This window comes from Lactuca serriola, chromosome 8 (assembly GCF_051521515.1).
Source record: "Lactuca serriola cultivar US96UC23 chromosome 8, Lser_US96UC23_V15, whole genome shotgun sequence".
In the NCBI taxonomy this organism is placed as follows: Eukaryota; Viridiplantae; Streptophyta; class Magnoliopsida; order Asterales; family Asteraceae; genus Lactuca; species Lactuca serriola.
The window spans coordinates 299,795,168-299,816,769 of NC_136415.1; the positions used below are offsets into that span (position 1 = coordinate 299,795,168).

Here is a 21,602-nt window from a genome sequence, read left to right on the forward strand (position 1 = left end):
AAAGACATGAGCTTCTAGCATGCAGCAATAGTTTTATCAAATCTAATAAATTTAAATTTAATTTGGAACCTAAAATCAATACCTATCTCAAATGTGTTTGAAAATATCAAAAGCGTTTAAAGGAATGCCTTTGAGCATTCTTTTTGGTTAAAGTCTTTCCTAAGTCTGATATATTATAGACTGATAAACAAATTTAATCTGTCTATTGTATCAGGTGTGAACATTGTTAAAAGGCAGCAGCTCAGGAATCTTAGAGGCTTCATGCTAAGCTTCTAGAAGGCCAAAATCCTTTTTAATTGGAAAGGTAATTTATTCAAATAATTTGAAAGAAATTTATAGCTATTATTTTTTAAATCTGCTTGTTAGTGGGCTTTGATCGGTTTTTCATTCTGTTTGATACTTGACTTCATTGACATTTCAACTTGTAAATGCTACTCTTTCAAAAAAAAATTCTAACTCTTTCAAAAAAAAAAACTTGTAAATGCTTATTTGTCAAATATACACAAGAATACAAGTCTCTCCTTTACCTTAAAGTCATCATTTATGGCTTTATAAATCGACTACTTTCTTCAGCTTAACAACTTGTCACTTCATCTTAAACATCCATCCTTCCACTTCAATTTTTTGTCGAATCTCTAAATTAACTTAGTTAGGGTTTTGATAATGGGGAATCTGAGGGGTTTGGGGCTCCATCTCATTTTTGTATGTGCTTTGCTGTTTGCAGGAGCCACATATACTTCTACTTCTTTGGGTGATGGAAATATGAGTCTCGCTGTTTGCTCTGAGCAAGAACGACTTGCTCTTCTCAAGTTCAAAGACAGTGTTGAAGATCTCTCTGGAATGTTGTCATCATGGGTTGGCAATGACTGCTGCATGTGGGAAGGAATCCACTGGGAAGGTAGAAAGCCTTCATCTCAGAGGAGATTACTATGATTGGGTTGAAGGCTACAACAACTATTTAGCTAGTAATGAGGTGGACTCTTCTTTGGAAGATTTGAGGCATCTCAAATACTTGGACTTGAGTGGGAATGATTTTCAAGGAAGTCGGATCCCAAAGTTCATCAGATCCTTCAAACAACTGAGCTACCTCAATTTGTCCCATGCTGGTTTTGAAGGTATTATTCCTCCTCACATTGGAAATCTTTCTAATTTAAAGGTTCTTGATCTCAGTTGGAATGAAAAGCTGATGGCAGATGATATGGCATGGACTTTTGGCCTTTCGTTACTTAAGCATCTTGATTTGAGTTTGGTAGATCTTGGAAGAGCACAAAACAGGGGCATGTTGTTTTACATGATTCCTTCTTTAAAAGAGTTAAGTTTGTCACATTGTGGACTTTCCAATGCTGATCTTCATCCTTCTCTTAATTCTAGTCGAATACGTTCCAACATCAAACACTTGGATCTTGGCTTCAATTCTTTCGGAGGTCCACTCCCTGGATTTTTTCAAAACATGTCATCCCTAACATTTCTGGATCTTTCATCTTTTAATGTCAGTTTGGCATGGAACTTTGCAAACCTGCTAAGCATGATACCTTCTTTAGCAGAGCTGCATTTGTCAGATTGTGGGCTCCATAAGACGCATCTATCTTCCCCTCATCTTAATGTCAGTACACTTTCCAACATCCAACGCCTTGATCTCAGCAAAAATTCAATTGAAGGCACATTTCCATCTGTTTTAAAAAACATGAGTTCCCTAAGAATCCTTCACTTCTCACATAACATGCTGAGTTCACCAGTTCCTATCATGCCTAATCTTCTAGGTCTTTATATTTCCCATAACTGGTTAACCGGTCCTATTCCTACATTCCTTGGGAATCTTTCCAAACTTGATCTTTCTTTTAATCAATTGAATGGTTCAATTCCAACATTCTTTGGAAATCTAGCTGCTTTAACACATTTGGATCTAAGTGTCAATCGGTTAACAGGCCCAATCCCAACATCTCTAGGAAAACTTGTTTCATTACAATCAGTTAGGCTGAATTCGAATTTATTAAATGGAACTATTCCAGTTTCAATCGGCCAAATTGCTAAACTCCAAACTTTAGATTTATCTAACAATTCTTTAGAAGGAGTAGTTTCTGAAGCCCATTTTGCTAACCTTTCAATGTTGATGTTTTTGGATGCTTCTTATAACACCAAGTTGACATTCAATGTTTCACGTGACTGGATACCTCCATTCCAGTTGGTATCTCTTGACCTCCGTTCTTGCAATATTGCAAATGGATTCCCGCAGTGGCTTCGAAATCAAAGGAAACTTTATGAGTTAGTGTTGTCCAATGCTTCAATCTTAGGACCTCTGCCCAGATGGTTGCGGAGGATGCCCATCATACTTCACTTAGATCTCTCTCATAATCAACTGATCGGACCTTTAACAAACCTTCCCAGTGGGGAAACTTATGGTGGGTATGTAGATGCTCCTTCGTTATTTCTGGAAAACAACTTTTTCAATGAGTCGATTCCAAGTTCATTGTGCAGAAGGACAGATTTGGTATTTCTTGATCTTTCCGAAAATAGGTTAACTGGTAAAATTCCCAAGTGTCTTGAAAATCTGCATGGGTTGTTTACTATGATACTTAGCTCAAATCGGCTGTCTGGTGTCATTCCAAGCTCTGTAGCTCTTAATTTATTGCGTCGGTTAAAATTGAATGACAACAACTTTGTTGGTGAGCTTCCTCGAGAATTGAGGAATCTACGATATTTATGTATCTTAGATGTGGGTAATAATAGATTGTCTGGAAATCTACCCGAATGGGTCAGGAAAGAACTTACATATTTGGCGGTTTTGAGGTTGCACAAAAACAACTTCACCGGAAGAATTCCTCAGTCATTTTGCAAAGCTTCAAATCTTAGAATTTTGGATGTTGCACACAACAACTTAAAGGGAACCATCCCTCCTTGTCTTGGAGAATTGATTGCCATGGTTAGCGGTAGAAGGTATCGACCCTTTGAACATCCCTCTTTCAACAATGATGAGAATGTTGAGCAGGTCATGAAAGGTGTTGATATTGAATATACAAGAACTTGGTATATGGTTTATAATATGGACCTTTCAAGCAATAGACTTGTCGGAGAAATACCGGTCGAACTGACTGCACTTTCAATGTTGGTGGGCCTCAATTTGTCTAATAATCATCTCAGTGGGCGTATTCCAGACACCATAGGAAACTTGTCAGAGTTAAATTCTCTTGATTTATCTGGAAACAAGTTGACTGGTGTGATCCCTCCGAGCATGGCAGATTTGACATTTTTGAGCCATTTGAATTTGTCACACAACAACTTGTCGGGACGAATTCCAACAGGAAGCCAACTGCAGACCCTCACTGATTCATCGATATATGAAGGGAACAAAGATCTATGTGGACCTCCATTGCCAAAGAATTGCATAAATCTAGGAGAAGACCCAACAACAACAACAACAACCACTAGCAAGAAGAAAGACGAAGTAGCTGATGAGAAAACCAAGGTATGGCTGTTTTACGTGGACATAATTTGTGGTTTTGCAACAGGTTTCTGGGGTGTTATTGGGGTTTTGTTGTTGAAGAGGCAATGGAGACACAAGGTTTTCATGTTTGCAGAGGAAACCATGGACAAGATATATGTTGCAGTTGTGGTAAAAGTTAACAAGATCAAGAGAGGAAGAGAAACCGCATAGTATACTATTCAAGGACTTTTCAATGTTTATTTTGCTTTCTAATACCACTACTGTGTTTTTTATACTACTGTTTGGATTTTATATTTGTAATATGGATGTTTAATTGTGTCACTGTTGAAACATTTGTTGGATTTGGTATGTATATATACAAGATCAAGTAGTTAGATTAGATTACTAGGGAATCGAGTTCCTTAGGATTTCAAAAGAATCCGTGTGTGGCAGGATTTTAACATGATATATGTTGCACTCTTTCACTCTCAACTTGCTTCTGCTCTCACCACTACTTGCTGCTGATTTTTGTCACTTTTCATCTAAATGGCTCCAAGTAAGAATCAGGTAATGCAGTCATTATCTATTTTCTGGTTGAACCTTTTGTGGTTCTGCTGCTGCATTTCAAGCTTTGCATCTTTCTACTTCAGTTCTTATTGTTAAATATATTGTTTAGTTATTTCTCTTTTTATACTTTTTACATGGTATACAATCCCTTTGTGTAATATGTACTCTATATATTCATTCTATTCACATAACCCTAATTGATGAGTTTTCACATCATTAAACATGGTATCGAGTCTTCCTGTGTTTGCTTTTTGAATCGATTGCACAAGTACCAGACGTATTCTCCAATTTTTTTCGGCACTGCCTCAAGTTCTTTCTCATCTGCCCTTGTCGATCAAAGCCATTGCCTGAGGTTTTTTTTTTTTTTTTTTTTTCTGTTACTTCCTGCCTCCTGTGCCATCTTGATCACAACATCCTCCAAGCAATCTCCACTGATCACAAATCTCTTCTAGGTTCACTACCCAATTTCTGCTGATGTTTATTGAGTTAAACTACTGGTACATTTAAAGTTTTCCTTCCTTTGGTTTAGCTTTATGTTCATTATTTACTATTCTTGTTAGATTTATTTTCTTGGTTTCCTTTATTTTCCATGTCCACTATACCAACATCGAGCTCCACTACCTCCTCCACTGCAACACAACTTGTCTTTGCACTACCCAATGTCTACAACCAGTTTAGCTTTAAACTATCGGTTGATGTGTCCAAATACAAACTGTGAAAGCATGTCTTCTTAGACATGTGCAAAGGAGCCAAGGTGCAAGGTCATATTACTGGCAAATCCCTCCCAAAATGTGATGGTGATGAAACATATGAAAATGTCATCTTGAATTTTGACTTTTATACAATTCACAAGGTGTTTGTTAAAATGATTGGAAAGAATGTTTAATATGTTTTGCATTTAAGTATGAATGGTGTATGTATCGTTGGATTAAATTGTGAATATGTGTTTTAACTGTGAATTGACTGTATTGACTGTATTAAGTTGTGATAATTATATTAAGCTATGAATTGATGTTAATTGTATTATACTGTGAATTTTTTATGATTTTTTTTTTCTTTTGAAATATGAGATGAAATAAACATATATACATATATAAATTTATCTAATTTTGAATAAAATGTAAAATTTAAATTGTGAATATTTTTATAAATAAACTTTAAAGGAAGGACTAACCTATAGATATAAAGATATAAATATAAAATTTAAGTTAAGAATATGGCTTTTAATGTATAACTTTGTGTATTAATTAGTGAAATTATAATATTAAGTTGTGAATTTTGTGTTTTAAACATTATACACATCTCTTCTTTTTTATTTTATTGAATCATTATATATTAATTCTTTTAATGAATTCTTTTTTTAAATTTGTTTTAATTAATTTTTTTGTATTATTATATATTAATAAATATTATTTCTAATATACAATATATATATATATATATATATATATAAATTTATTGGATTATTAATTTAATTTAGTTAATTCTTTTTTTTAATTTCATGTTTGTTGGATTAATTCTTTTTTGTCGAACCAAGTTTTGAGACATATTTTGGACAACTGCACCATTGTTCAGGGTGGTGGTGGTGTCCACAATATGTTATCTTCGAAATATTTAAAATAAATCAGGATAGGCGGGGTGGGTGTGGTTTTTTAGTTAAGATAATAAAGAAAACAATTAAATGAAATTAAAAACAATTAAAAAATAAAAAAGAATTAATCCAATAAAATTAAATTAATTTAAAAAATTAATGTATAATAATTGATTAAATTAAAAAAAAGTGATCCAAAATTAAAAAGAATTTATTAATGTATATAATTCAAAAAATACTAAAAGAATTAGTAATCCAATAAAACCATTTTTATTAATATATAAATATTATATATTTAAAATAATATTTATTAATATACAATAAGCAAATAAAAATAAAATAAAATAAATAATTAAAAAAATTAATAATCAAATAAAGTAATATGTATTAATATGTAAATATTATATATTAAAAAATAATATTTATTAAAATTTAATAATCAAATAAAAAATAATTTAAAGAAAAAAAGAAATTAAAAAAAAAGAATTAGTTAAAAAAATTTACGAATCTAATAGAGTGGAGCTGCTTGACCGATAGTGCATACGTCCGAGATGTTCCCCGTAGGGAGCACCGATCCTGTTTGTGAAAAAGTAGGATAGATCATACAGGATGTGCATTGACTACCGAGAGCTGAACAAACTAACGGTGAAAAACCGTTATCCGTTGTCGAGGATTGATGATTTGTTCGATCAGCTGTAGGGTGCGTTTTGGTTTTCCAAGATTGATCTTCGGTCGAGGTACCATCAGATGAGGATCCGGGATGAGGATATATCAAAGACAGCTTTTAGGACTCGGTATGGGCATTATGAGTTTGTGGTGATGCCGTTTGGACTCACCAATTCCCCAGCAACGTGCATGGATCTCATGAACAAGGTATGTAGACCGATGCTGGATCGGTCGGTGATCGTTTTTATTGATGATATCCTGGTCTATTCTAAGACCAATGTGCAGCATGAGCAGCATTTGATGGAGGTATTGGAGACCCTGAGGGCAGATAAGCTTTATGCAAAGTTCTCTAAGTGTGATTTCTGGCTTCGAGAAATACAGTTTTTGGGGCATATCATCAATCAGAAGGGTATTTCGGTTGATCCAGCCAAGGTTGAGGCGGTGGTGCGGTGGGAAGTACCGAAAAATGCATCAGAGATCCGTAGCTTCTTGGGTTTAACGGGATATTACCGGAGATTTATCCAGGATTTCTCCAAGATTGTTATATCGTTGACCCGCTTGACCAAGAAGAATGTGACCTGTCGGTGGGGCACGGATCAGCAGATGACTTTTGAGACCCTGAGACGGAGGTTATGCGAGGCTCCGATCCTAGTACTACCCGAGGGGTTAGACGATTTGGTTGTATAATGTGACGCATCGATCTCAGGGTTAGGTGCAGTACTGATGCAGTGGGGGCACGTGTTAGCTTACGCCTCAAGGCAGTTGAAACCTCATAAGGCGAATTACCCCACTCATGACCTGGAACTGTGTGTAGTGGTGTTTGCCCTCAAGATTTCGAGGCACTACTTTTATGGAGTGCGGTTCACCATTTATACCGATCACGAGAGTTTAAAGTACTTGATGGATCAGCAGAACCTCAACATGCGACAAAGGAGGTGGCTGGATGTGATGAAGGATTATGAATGTGAGATCCTATACCATCCAGGGAAGGCCAACGTAGTGGCCGATGCGTTTAGCCGCAAGATAGTGGGTCCCCGATTGGGAACATCTGTATGAGGATGGCAGTAATTTCTCCTTTGTTGGATATGATCAAAGAGGCCTAGGTCGATGGGTTGAAGAAAAAGAATTGGAAGATAGAGAAAATTCGGGGCCAGTATCCTATGTTTGTTAAGGATAGTCGTGGCCTTTTAACGCAATGTGGCCGGGTGTGGGTACCGGTGACTGGAGGAGTGAGGCGGAGGATATTAGAGGAAGCGCACAAGTCCAAGTTCTCTATACATCCAGGGGCTACGAAAATGTATAGGGACTTGAGACCGAGTTATTGGTGGCCCAGCATGAAGCGGGAGATCGCCTGGTTCGTAGAGCTGTGCTTGACCTGCAGGAAGGTCAAGGCCGAGCATCAGTGGCCTCATGGCAGGGTACAACCACTACCCATTCCCATGTGGAAATGGGAGAGATCACTATGGACTTCTTCACGAAGTTACCTAGGATGACGAGAGGCATGGACGCCATTTGCTTGAAAAGGTACCTCGTGTGACTTTCCAAGGTTGATATCGTTGAATACAGGCGATTGGTCTAGCACATTGATGTCATTGTTTGCACCAGTTGGACCAAAGAATGCATGCCATATCCAAAGATCATATGATCTGATAGCCTCTAGAATTATCGTCAGCTCTTTGTGGTTGCCTCTCATGTACTGACCACGCCATGCGTTGGGGCATAATGACCAACTCCAATGCATGCAATCGATACTACCTAGCATTCCAGGGAATCCATGTTTGCCTTCATGCACCGTATACAATTGGTGGATATCGTTGATAGTTGATTTGCGCAAATATCGTTGCCCATAAACCAAACAGATCGCTTTGCAAAACTTGTACACAGACTCCCGCACTGTACGCTCTGACATCCTAAAATACTCGTCCCATTTGTCTGCGCCCATGCCGTATGCTAGCTGACGAATTGAAGCTGTGCATTTTTGAATGGGAGAGAAACCTTTTTCCTCCCTTGCATCCATTTTCCATTGGAAATATGGAAAGCGGCCTTCCAAATCGCCAACAATACGTAAGAATTGTTCCTTCCTCATCCGGAACCGACGTCGAAACTTTACATCGTAGACGACGTCATCTACAAAATAATCTTCTATAAGGCGATCGTGTCCGGCTTCGTGATTTCTACGTAATGGCGGCTTTCATAGGTTAGGTCGTGCACGTGATGTTTCACCTAGTCGGTTTTAATAGTATGCAACCGTTTTCGCCATGATGGAACCGATAAACTTAGCCTCCTCTACCGCCGTCGAATCGGATGACGAAGATGATAGATTTTGAATAAGATTTTTTAGAGATAAATATAGGTTATGGGTTAAAAAAATGATAAAATGTTTGAGTATTTATAGGTTAAGAAAACGGAAAGAAAAAAGAAGAATATATATATATATATATATATATATATATATATATATATACACACACACATATGTAACGACCATATAGCCGTTTGGAATAAAAAAGAAAAAAAATCGCGACAGCCAATGGTAAGAAGAGAGAGAGAGACCCTCTCCCCCCACCCTCTTCCTGCAACCCCTTTCCCACACCCACTGTGCGGTGTGCATAAATGCGGGAACCGATCCCACGGTTTCTCTACGGTCCACTCCATCCGGCCTAATAGTGGAATTTTAAGTTGTTTTATTTTATTTTCCTAACAAAAATGAAAATGTCATGATTTAAACTTTGTCATCCATGAGATATGAAGTTTGAACATTTCAGCCTTTTAATTATATATACATATTAAAGAGGGACAATGATACAGTTCCTCAGGTTCACTTTGTCAACCATGGTAACCGCCTATCACCGTCCCCCTCGCCCAATGACATGCAATTGCTTCCACCGCCTTCTATTTCTTTCATATGCCTCCGTCTTTTCGAGACAATCAATCTCCAGTTCCTTCCATTCCCTAACCATTCCTTCCGCCGCTTCTTAGTGTAAATAAACCCAAATCCAGCGGAAAACACACCATCAAGATATGGAATCGCAAAACGACTTCCATCGGGTTTTCCTCGCCTCTGGTGATAGAAGGTCACATCGAAACTGGACCTGCAGATGGTACCGACGTCTGCTTCGGTTCCCCGTTCCCTCTCGCTTTCTTCTCTATTCGATTACGGTTCTACAGATTTCATTCGATTGACCGGTTTTGCTCCAGTTGGTAATTGCTTTTGACTTCGACCCACTCTTTCCTTTTCTACCAACTCCGCTGCTCTTTTGTACTTTCTTTCTGAAATTGGAACTTGCTCTTCTTATCAACTTTGCTCACCACATGTTTGATAAAATGCCTTTGAGGCATTCACAACGATTGTAAGCAGCTCATAAGGTTTCCTTTTTCCATTCAGTCTTGGAATATTAAAGAAAATCTTTTTTTTTTTAGATTAAAGCGGAGAAACTCTTGAACCTTTTCTATTTTTTAAATCGATCGAGCCTTCCACGATTGGAGGTCGTCAACTGTTTCGACCCCTAAATTGGTTGAAGGAATACCTGTCGATTTCCAGTTCGGAGGTAAATGTAGACCCTCTTTTCCTCTAGCGAGACCACGAAAGCAATACAATACGTTTTCTTTTGCGTTTTTTTAATTTTGATTTTTTTTTTCCTTTCCATGTTAACAGCTTCAATTGCGTTTCGACCTGTGCTTGCTCTAGCTATTGGATACACAATATCTAAGGTTGGTTGTTTTGTTTTTTAGATATGCACACCACCTGTTCGATATAATTCCTAAAAGATTATAGTGAATTACGGAACTTATGATTTTACTATATTCACTATCTTGCCAATTTCCACTTAACAGGTGTTTCCAAAAAAAAAAATAGTATTTACATTATTTTAGATCATTACATGAATGTTTTTTTTAATAGGAACTGTATGGATTATATATAGGAATTTGTAAGCAAAGGATACCAATCAAGATTACTACTTCGTCCTCTCAGATAACTTCTCTTTCCATTTTCCATATTTCATTATCTTTTTTTTTTGTGTTTTCTTTAGATGCTGGAAAGTACATTGACTATGTTGACCAGGGTGGTGCTGAATTTATTTGTGGAGGTCCCCCATGTCAAGGAATAAGTGGCCATAATCAGTTTAGAAACTACATGGATCCTCTAAAAGATCCCATGAATCATTAGCTTCTGGTTTATATGGATATAATTGATTTTTTAAAGCAAATATTTGTTTTAATGGAGAATGTTTGTGACATTGTGAAATTTGTTAATGGGATTTTGGGATTTTTTGCAGTTGGAAGATTAGTTTCTATGAATTATCAGACTTGATTAAGGATGATTTATGATAACTATAAAGTGCTTTTGTTTTATAATCTTTGTTAATAACAATCTTTTTGAAAAAAGTCTAATGAAATTATTATTATTTGCAATATTTTTGAAAGCAACTAACATTACTTTTTTATTATAACTGTATTTCAATATTTCATGATATTCGATTTTTCATTTTGTAAACAAATTTTTTAAGTGATAAGTAAACATTTTTGTACTATTGAAATACATGATGTGAAATATAAATATTATTGTATTTGTTTATGAATTCAATGTCATTTAGTTTTCTAATTGGACACATGTTTGAATGACTCATTGGTATTGGAATGTAATAAGTCATTCCAATTCCATGGTCATTCCGTTCAATTCCTTCCTGATTCATTCTATTTCCATCATGTTAATTATCTAACAGCATTTTATCCAACATAATTATGCTCGACTTTGCCAAATCCCAAAAATAAAGGTTTTATTTCTCTTGCTTTACTGTCACATTAACACTTTTTTTTTATAGGAATTTACATTAACATTTTTTTTTGTAGAAATTTACCAGAGGTAAAAGTTGGAACAAATAACAAAGTGGAATGGGACCTTTCAGTTGAAAGAGTCATGCTATCTTGAGGAAAACCTTTGGTACTCTTATTTAAACATCAAATCTATTTATATTGATTAAAGGGTAAATTAGTAAAGAAACCATTACATTATACAGGTTCCAAATTATGCTATCATCTTTGTTGGTGGAACTTCAAAAAAGTAAGTTTTTTTTTTTTTTTTTTTTTTTTTTATATAAATATCTTATTATTTTTTAATTTAATAACTTTGGTTGCTAAAACTTACTAATACAATAAATAAAAAACAGGGCATTTGGTGGTTTGGGAATGGATGATGTTGTCAGAACTGTAGTGGGTAGAGCCAAGCCACATAACCAGGTTTGTAAAACTTTAAATTGCATTTTGTGGTAAGATTGAGGAAACATGTATCCATGTTTTTCATGATGGCAAGTGTAAAATTGTAAAATTGATTTTCTTTCGCAAATCACTTTGAAATTTCTAAAGAATAGTAATAATTTGCTTCTATTGTAATATAATGGAGATGGTATTTGGCTATTCTTAAGATTACTACCACATCGTGTTGAAACGTAAATGGAAAAGGTACAGTTTATTCTTATTAAACATATAAATATAATTAAAAATAAGGTATTTCATTATTTCTGCAATATTAGAGGTAAGAAGTTTTGTTTTCTGTTACTCTGATGTAGCTTTACTATTTATCGTGTTCAATATGATTATGTTAAATTTGATCCTATGTTAAAGTACTGATTTAATAACATTTATAGTATTGAAATTAAATCTTTTGTTTGTGGAATTATAACAGGCGAGATAAATCATTGCAGTGTTGTAAGTTTTACTTGAAGAGGTTTGCAAAAAGTATGATAAAGCAACCCCTTTAAACCCTAGATTTCATGGTGTGCGCATTTCCAGTCCCTATATTTTAATCAAGCTGCATGATATTTTTACTAAAATGATTGATTTGTATGATTATATGCCTATTGCCATATCTGATCCCGAATTGTGGAAGCAGGTTTTAGACCTTTTAATTATATTAGTGATTTTTGTTCCATTTTATGCATTTATATGTTTTACAATCGTTCTGGTTCTATTAAAGTTAATTAGTGAAGATTGTCAAACAGTAAGAAATATGTGTTTTTTGTTTCCTTAATATTGCATGCAACAAATAATTAAGAAAAAGTTGTTCAACTAAATTGGAACAGTCCCTAGGTAACTTTGAGAAATCGTTAGGGCGTGTTTGCTTTTCGGATTTGGTGGAATTGGAATTTGTGATTACATTCCATATGGTCTTTGGTTGCCAAATGGATGGAATTCAACTCAACTGGAATTCTTTAAATTGAAATTTTGATGGGTTTCACAATACCTAGGGAGGGTAGAAGAAATTCAGTTCCTTACTTCCCTTTTATTTTAAAGACCAAAATTGTCTTGAACTATATGTACATAGTTAGAACAGTAATAATGCTTTGTAAATTGGATAATACTTGCAACAATACAAATTAACTTTTCACTGAAGGCTTCCAACCCCCACAAAGCGGGGGCACGCATCTAGTTGTTATGATTATCGTTTATTGTCATTTTTATATTTTTTAGATTTACAAAAACTGGTTTTTTCTTACAAAAATGGATATCCAACGGATTCCCCGTATCCGACAGATTTTTTTTACCCGAACCCGTCGGGGATTTGGTCGGGCGGGTGCGGGGATGGGTATGTATATTAGAGGTCAGTTACGAGGACGGGTATTCTAGTCTCCGCCAATATCCGCCCCCGTTTGCATCTCTAGAAGCAAGATCAAGAGTGCCAACTTTTTTCGTTGCTCAAGCCACTATAAATTTATTAATAATTAGATGATACTATAATTTCACATAATTTTTGAGAAATTTGTATAAAATCATGGAGTATGAGATGTCATAAAATAGAAAGGGAAAACTTTTCCTATGAATCAATGTTCTACCTGAACCAAGTCACAAGTACAAGATTAGGTTTTAACTCACCCATGTCATCATGTATAAAGTCAACTTCAGTCTCCTGCTCCACAACAATATCTAAATTGAGGTAATTTAACATATCATATAAATTCACATATAAATTCACATTTAAAGGTTTTAAACATAAATTGACAAAAACCTAAGTTAACATATATATATATATATATATATATATATATATATATATATATATATATATATATATATGTGTGTGTGTGTTTTCAAGATCTAATGACAATTATAAGTTGTGGGACACATGCATTAATGACTAATATATAATAAATTACATTGTAGAAAGTACAATGAAAAAGTAGTGACAATGAGTTACATGAAACACGCGCTCTAAAGATTGCTTGGCCGTCTAAAATTAACATAATTTCTTGCGACATAGGCTTTTGTCAAGTTGTTTAAGTACTTGGAATATCCTTTTTCATAAGGAAATCATATCACAAGGAAATCATAGATAGCACAAAGGGCATGAGTACAATACCTACCCATCTTTCTAACACCGAAATCATGTTGAATGATGCGTAAAATTCTCTGTAATTATGTTAAACAACTATTAGATTATATCCTTAGAGCTAAAATTTTACTATGCTTATAAATATAAAAACAGAAAAACCATGTGATGTAAACAAAATAAAACATATAATCTTTAAATTGCATTTTGTAATACTCCATTTCATCGTACACAACGAAATAAAATCACAAAATCTGAATTAAATCCATTCACATATCAATCATGACTCTAAAATCAGTAATCAACCAATGAAAAGTTCCATAACAGAAAATCAAAATCATGGTCATAAAACTTACACTGAAGTTCCCATCGCTAAACCTAATCTCCTATTCTAGGGGGTAGAAAAGAACTGAACATGATGAAAGAGAAGAACCAACGGTTAGCATCGATAAAACTGATGTGGCTTGTCCGAAATGCAGACAGTAAAACAAATCTAATTTCAATAACATATAAGAGAGAGTGTGTGTAACACTAGTCAAAATAGGCCAATAACAATCACATGTGATTATACCAATCATGTAATGTGAATAGTAATGTGATGAAATTACTATGTAGTTCATGATAAATTCTAATACAAATATGAAATTTCTTTATAATACAACTCAAAGTATATGTCCATACGATTCCAAAGATATAGAGAACGTCTAAATCTGACTTCGCATGAAGAAGTTATGATAAACCGGACACTATAAATCTCTATAATAAGAGTAATTTAAAATAAACTTAGAATTAGCTATTAGAGTCTAAAAGAGAGTTGTAGTACTCAGAATTACCTACGCGTAAAGAACGTCAAACACGGAGTTCGTATGCAAAAGTTATGACCATCCGAAGACAGATGTCTTAGAGCATGACACGTGGCAGAAAACACTAGCTGTCTGGATTCACGACGTGAAACTCAAATTCACGATGTGAAAGTAGTCCGGGACACATTTTGAGGCTAGCGAAGTCTACGGGAGTGAGGTGTTGAATCCCCACGACGTGAACATAAAGGACACGACGTGAAACTAGAATCGTGAAACCTTCGGAAGCTAGGACGCAAATGGCAAGTCTACGAGATGACGCAGCTTAGATTCACGACGTGAACCTTAAGTTCACAACGTGAACTTGTCTTGGGCAGCCTATAAATAGCAGGTCCGACCTCAGCCATTCTCACACCTAAACTGTTCTTATGTCTCGTTTTTGGAGGCCATTTTGCATCCCGAGCCCGACGATCTCGAACCGCTAAACATTTCTAATTAATCATGCTACTAGGGTGAGTTTCACAATCCCACTTTCTAATATTTTTGGGGGAAAACACATGATAAATATTGTATATATGTTACTATTATGTCAATATGATGGTATATTAGTATCAACGTAGATATTTATATTAACCGGGATATAGTTATTCTAAATATAATATTTTGAATATATACAACTATTATCAACTTGTTAGCATGTTATTTTACTAATGTAGATCTTGTGTTATACTTAGGACTCTATATATATGTTGTGTGCGATATAGTTCCGAAGTTATAATCAGAAGTTCTATATAAAATATGTTGTTATTGTTGGTTTTATGTCAAGATAAAACTTGGTATGCTATATGTTGTTATTGTTAGTTTTATGACAAGATAAAACTTGGTATGTTATATCCTGTTGTTGTTATTTGGTTTTATGTCAAGATAAAACCTGGTTTTACTTCAAGTTATAGCTGTGATACTGCCTAAGTGTTATGACGTTAGGAGTAATGTTTAGAAGCATAGTCTAGTAACTTAAGGTTTTAGACACGAAAATGCTTTTGTTGTTAGAACTATCGGAAGTCGTCAAAGTCTACATGAGTAATTATATTCATCAACTAATATTGGGGATCTTAGCAGAAACCCTCTGAACTGTAACCGTTAATCCTGTGTGAGCGAGGAAGTAGTGTATAATTAGTATATGGGTTGACAACCCCACTTGTGATTGTTAGCTACAGTCAACCATAAACGAGTGACGAGCTATCCTTTTACTTGTTATTGTTCCAACATCGATGAAGCATACGGTGTTGTTTCTCATGGAAATCATCAGTGTGTTTTATCAGAGGTATTATGTCATAGCAGCGGTTACGGGCTCATGGTAGCAATTTGTTAGAAACATTATACTTTGTCATATACAAGTATTAATGTTAAGTATAAGTATCCTACTACTTATACCCTAGGTTCAAAGAACGTTTAGGTATAACACTTGATATGTAGAATATTATACCTAATATATATACTAAACGTTTGAGAGTCAAAATGAAACTTTCAAAAACTAATCTTTTAAACTCAGAAAAAGTATTATTTTTATATGGGAGTCAAAACCTTTGAACTCACCAACTTTATGTTGACGTATTTTTAAATGCATGTGTTTTTAGGAAATTGAAAAGCTGGTATGTATTCGAACAGGAGAAGTTTTACTATTACCTTTTTGTTCATTAAGAAGTATACAATAGTCGGATATTATGTAATAGGTTCTAGAAAAAATGTAATGTATCTTTCAATCATTAATAAAGGTATGTATTTTCTTTAGTACTGTTCAATTTATGTTATATAACCGTGTTACGAAGAATGACGTTACACCACCCAGTATTTCTGCCGACGACCGGGATTTGACAAAGAGAGAGAGAGAGAGACAGAGAGAGAGAGGTACCGTAGTTGGTTGAGGAGAAAAGTTAAGAGAAGGAGAAATTGAGGTTCCCCACACTAGTTAAAGTCGAATTCCTGAATTCATAGGTGTCAATACAAGCTGGAAGCAGGAGGTGTTAATAGGAAAAAGAATGAGCTGGCGGCTTTAAGGCTAAGCACGCATGAGATGTCGCCAAGTGGAAGCGGTAAGCAGGAAGTGGAACAAAAAACTTACAATAGGGTCAATAAATATGTACATAAAAGAAAAAACAAAAGCCCACTTTTGAAGTTGTTTTCCGCAAATTCACCTGCAAAATACCCGAAAATGGATCATGCAATAATCAGAAAATTACTTTACTCCATACCAAAAAAAGAATGCAAAATACAATGCAATAATAATACACATAAAGACACACATTTACACACAGATACATTAGTCGATGTGGTAATGAATGTTATTATTTGATACTTAATTACCAAAGGATACTATCGAACCGAATCACCATGTTTTCATATTTTATACATTTTAACATCGGTTTTATATATGAATCATAAATACCACTAATTTACCTGTATCTTCTTTCAAATATATATAAAACAATATGTTATTCTCAAAGGTATCTCTTGCAAGGTATATAAAAGGGAGTGATTTTTATTTATAAGAAAATGAAATCGGACAAAGGGTTGTTGATTTAGTTAATAGTAGTACTGTCAAGCCTAAAATTTAAGTCCTTTGTTTTTCTATCTGAAGCATGAAAGAGCCATCTATTTCATGTTTTCTAATTCAAATCTCTATCAAACTGAGCAAAATTTAAGACATTTCTATAAGACATTTAATCGAACAAATTGTGAACATCATTACCAACAATGCTTCTCGAACTCAAAATTTTGTATGAATCAATAATCATATTCAAAGAAATTAACAATCAATCCAACTAATTGATATATTTATACTGTATCAGCTTGTTAGTTGCATTAACTAACAAGTAACACCAATCCATACAAATTCCTCTTGATTTATCTTTTAAGTGAGATAACAACATGGACAGAGAGACCCACCCATTAATGATTATATACAACTCATTTTACAAATCTTCTTTTTTTGCTTACCAATCATCCTTCAAACCCTCGCATCGTAACAAAAAAATTATATGAAAAGCAAGATTACACATACTTTTGCATTTCAGAGACTAAAAAGAGAATCATAGACAAGAACAAACCTTTACCAAGAAAGTACTTGCATGCAACATCATAGATATTTCTTATTAGGCTTTCAAAGAAAGAGGATAAAATTGCAGCTGCTTCAGAGGATAATGAAGCTACCTGCAGATCATCATAAACTAAACCTAATGTAGAAATTAAATGTGAGAGTGAGAGGGGATTTAAGCAATAAAGTCAATGATTACCTTCATGAGAAACAAACAACTTTGTGATCTGGGCTTCATTGCCACCGTTTCTGATTAAACAAGAAACAAAAAATAGAAATGATGATGATTCTGGAAAAACAGAACATATGAATAAATGTTTCAAAATTTCCGTAAGATGTTTACAACATATAAAGCGGTATATTAAAGAGAAAACTGCAAGCAACAAATAGAGGTAAAATAGAAAAAAGGCAAAAACTAAAAACTACCTTGTTGAAAGATAAGAGTTTGATGAATCGATTCGTATTGTACCCTGAGATATAAAAAAACCCCACAAAAGTTTAGGTGGTGTAGGGAGAGATGACTGGGCGACTGTGTGTGGTTAAAGTATGGCAGTGAGTCGTCCGATGGTAGTGGATGGTGTACTTCCTCCACATGGATATGTTACCTCTTTCATCTTAACATGATAGCTGAATCCTAAAATCCCCAAATCGAACATCTCTTCACAATCATCTTTGAAGTCATTTGAATTTGAATCCTTGCTAATTCTCAACGATGTCCTATGCTCTCGCATCAATCAATAAAATAGATTTAGGGTTGCAGATATGAAAAGAGAAATTAGAGAGACTTTGACCTTATATATAAAATAAACATGAAGTTGGCGTGAAGAGGATGACTCAGACGCAATCAAGGGAGGTGGCGGTAAAAGGGGATCCAAGAGTGGCAAGCAAGTTTCGGGGAAACACCGCCAGAATGGAAAACCCATGGGCAAAGTATTATGCGTTATCCTAAGGTTAGGCCGACCGGAATCAAGCATGCACGGAACTTGCAACAACCGAGAACGACACTGTTTTTGAAACCCCAGTGTGTAGGGCTGAGGGGAATTTAAGCAGGCAAACAGGTAGCTTACCACCAGATGATGAAGGTGTTAAGAGTGATCAGTAGGAAGCTGCTTGTCACACCCCCGAACCAGACGACGGAAACATCCGAGGGCTCTTGTGACTTAAATTGAATACCGTCACAATGAATATACATGAATCATAACATAAATCATCACCATGCATTAAAATAATACAACTGATATTGTTTACATCCAGTACATTGTTTTAAACATTACAACTTCATAACAAAAATTGTCTGATAGATATCATAAGCAAAACACCCTAACATTACTTGGTACTTATTCTTCGGTGTAGCTGTTACCTAAGAATACAAGTCATTTTGAAAAACGACAACATATGAAATGTTGGTGAGTTCTTAAGCAATGTTGTGATAAAATGATTTAGTGTAGTTTGTAAAACACAGAAAATCCGATATTTTATGAAAAGATCATTGTTTAAAAAAATGACTGTGAAGGTCCATAAATGTATGCTTGTTGATTTTTCAAAACATGTATAGTTGTTGGACTTTTGTATAAATCGCGCTGTGAAAATGTTGAACTTCACAGGAAAACCCGATGTTTTCCCAATACATAAAATACAGTGATTTCTCTATTGTTATTCCATTACGACGAATGGTTTTGATTACTCGGGTGGCGTTGGATTAATTAGGGTTTGTGAGTTGTTATAATCACGCATAAGAAAATGACTAGTTTATAACTACAGATTACGAACGATCCTTAAAGGCGTCGCCCGTTACTAGTGACTTAATCCAACCACCATGATTACTCTTGATTAACGCTCTGAATCTGTTTACTTTGATTTCTCATAAGCCCAAAAACCGAGGAGAAAGGGGAGTACGAAGTCCCGTTATTTCCGTGAGTTATTTAAGGCTATCGGGAATGCAAAAGACACGTTAGCCCAACTCACATTTGACTTCTCGACCTTACTAGTAGTACTAATGGGCCAAATCGGGCCCAATAGCACAATAGAGCCAGTGAAAGTCCTTTTACATGAAATCGGGTCATAGGAGGCCCAATAACACATAAGCATATTCCCTTTGGGCCCAAAGATCATGTTAATGGGCTAGCAAGGCCCAACAAGCATGATTTGAAACTTTCAAGCCCAAAGTTTGTAAGTTAGCTCATCATAGTTATCGCGTGTTTATCGAAATGTTTTGGTTTAACGATTTTGTTTTGTATTGATTCGAGACCGAATCAATTCGTTTTATAACGATATTTGTCATTGAATGTGTGTTCGTTTTCCGTCTTGACGGTAGACGTGAGTCTTGTATTTTGTCTTAATGAATTAATTTGTTAAAAAGTAGAAGTTGACCTTTTCACTACCCTTCTTTTATAAAAATAACGCTTTTAGTGTTTTTATATAAAAGAATTTCATTTTTAGTCCTTAAAACATTTTCTTGACACTTTTGTATCATTTAATTGTTGAAAAGACAGTTTTAACACAAAATTTAATTTGTTAACAACTTCATCCCTTCCAGAATGGTGTTTCTCGGTTGGAACCCCATTTTTCACAACTTTTACAGTTTTGGCCCAAAATCTAAAAAGTTTGCATTTTTGGTCCTTTTTGATAGTGAAAAGCATTTATGACCCTTAAAATAATTTTGTTGTGCTAATTACCCCTTGTTTTACAGAAAGTTACATTTCAGCCCCTTAACATATAATTTTTCACATTTTGAGGCTTATTGGGTCGAAAAGCCCATAATTAGCCCATTAAGCTAAAAATTTACATTCTTAGTCCCTTGAAAATTTTATTGTTCAGAAAAATGATTATAGAAACTGTTTTGACCCTTTTGACCCTCAAGAAAACGTGATTTGTCGATTTGTAACCAAGGGTTTGCATTTTTGACAATTAAAGCCCTAAAATGGGTTTTATGTTAGAATATGTTCATCATAACCTTATAAGATATTATTCTTGACTTGTTTAGTGTAAAATAGCTTAGATTATGTTTGTTTCCTTTCTCTTGTCATAGATCTTGGGTTTACATCCCTTTTGGTAACATATTCATCACAAAAACACATGAAATCACACACATACATGCATAAAATCACACATAGCATACACATACACATAAATCTACACATTTTTCTTGTATTCTCCCCCATAAAACTCATGAAAACCAAAAAGAGAGGGGTATGAAGCTCACCTTGAGTTGTGGTTTTGGTTTTGTAGAAGATTGGGAGAAGTTTGGTGCTATTTTTGGTCCTAGCAAGTTTCTTGGATGGATCTCGAACTTAGTGTGCTCTAAGATGCAAGATCGTGAATTTGAATAGATTAAGAGATAATTTTTGATGAAAAGAAGTGAGTTAAAGCATGGATCAAACATCAACATACCTTGGATGATCGTTTTTATGGAAGAATCTCTTTGAAAGCCTCTTAGATCTCGAAAATTTGGAGAGAAATGGAGAGAGTTTCTTGAGAGAATTTTAAGTGAAGTCTGTGTGTGTTTGTTTGGGTTCGGCCGAGAGGAAGAGAGGGAGAAGAAGAGAGAATGGTGATGGGATTGTTGCATGGAAGTATGAGAGCATGCATGGGAATCCTCTAAATAAAAATGAGTTGGCACCACAAATTCAACTCTTTCTTTCTTTGTGGGCTTGGGCCGAAAATGGAGAGGGGAAGAGAAGATTTTTGGGCTTTGAATGATTAAGCCCATTTTGTGGTTAAGTTAGGTGATTTTTGGACCAAATAAATATAAATATGATTTTTATGACCTATTAGGGCTAATTTAGGTTAGTTATGGCCCAATAAGGTCCATTTAGGTATTTTATTTCATTCTAGGCCCAATATGGCCCAAAATATTTAAAATATAAGGAAGTGGGTCCAATTAGAGCCCATTTAAGAGTTCTAAGCCCAAGATAGTCAAATTGGAAGCTTATTGGCCCATTAGGCCCAATAAGGAAATCCTGGTCCATAATGGACTTAAACCGAGATTTCTAGGGTTTCCAATTCTTTGTTGACTATTTGCAGTGTTTGTATGAAGTGTTTGATTGAAATTCTATTGTTATTGAATGGGCATCCTACATGCTTTCGCATTGTTGGTTCATATTTGTTATCATTGTTCAATGTTTACAAGGTATCAAAAT

The 21,602-nt window shown here is 34.8% G+C and overlaps 1 protein-coding gene, 1 long non-coding RNA gene and 1 pseudogene across 7 annotated transcripts; 2 read left to right on the plus strand and 1 right to left on the minus strand.

The window, feature by feature from the left end:
- The first annotated feature begins 528 nt into the window (after window positions 1-528).
- Window positions 529-4,042, plus strand: LOC145070573 (receptor-like protein EIX2; annotated as a pseudogene).
- A 3,683-nt stretch (window positions 4,043-7,725) lies between these two features.
- On the minus strand, window positions 7,726-8,262 carry LOC145068214 (uncharacterized). The gene has a single exon (XM_079015183.1). The coding sequence runs from the start codon at window positions 8,260-8,262 to the stop codon at window positions 7,726-7,728; it is 537 nt and encodes a 178-aa protein (XP_078871309.1).
- A 756-nt stretch (window positions 8,263-9,018) lies between these two features.
- LOC145068720 (uncharacterized) lies at window positions 9,019-12,174 on the plus strand. 6 transcript variants are annotated; one of them, XR_013689084.1, is made up of 8 exons: window positions 9,019-9,595; window positions 9,666-9,793; window positions 9,901-9,956; window positions 10,147-11,020; window positions 11,097-11,187; window positions 11,264-11,307; window positions 11,414-11,483; window positions 11,929-12,174. It is a non-coding gene; the product is annotated as an uncharacterized LOC145068720 (long non-coding RNA). The 6 variants fall into 6 exon arrangements; XR_013689087.1 differs by having other exon boundaries at window positions 11,108-11,187; XR_013689086.1 differs by having other exon boundaries at window positions 10,169-11,020.
- The last annotated feature ends 9,428 nt before the right edge of the window (window positions 12,175-21,602 follow it).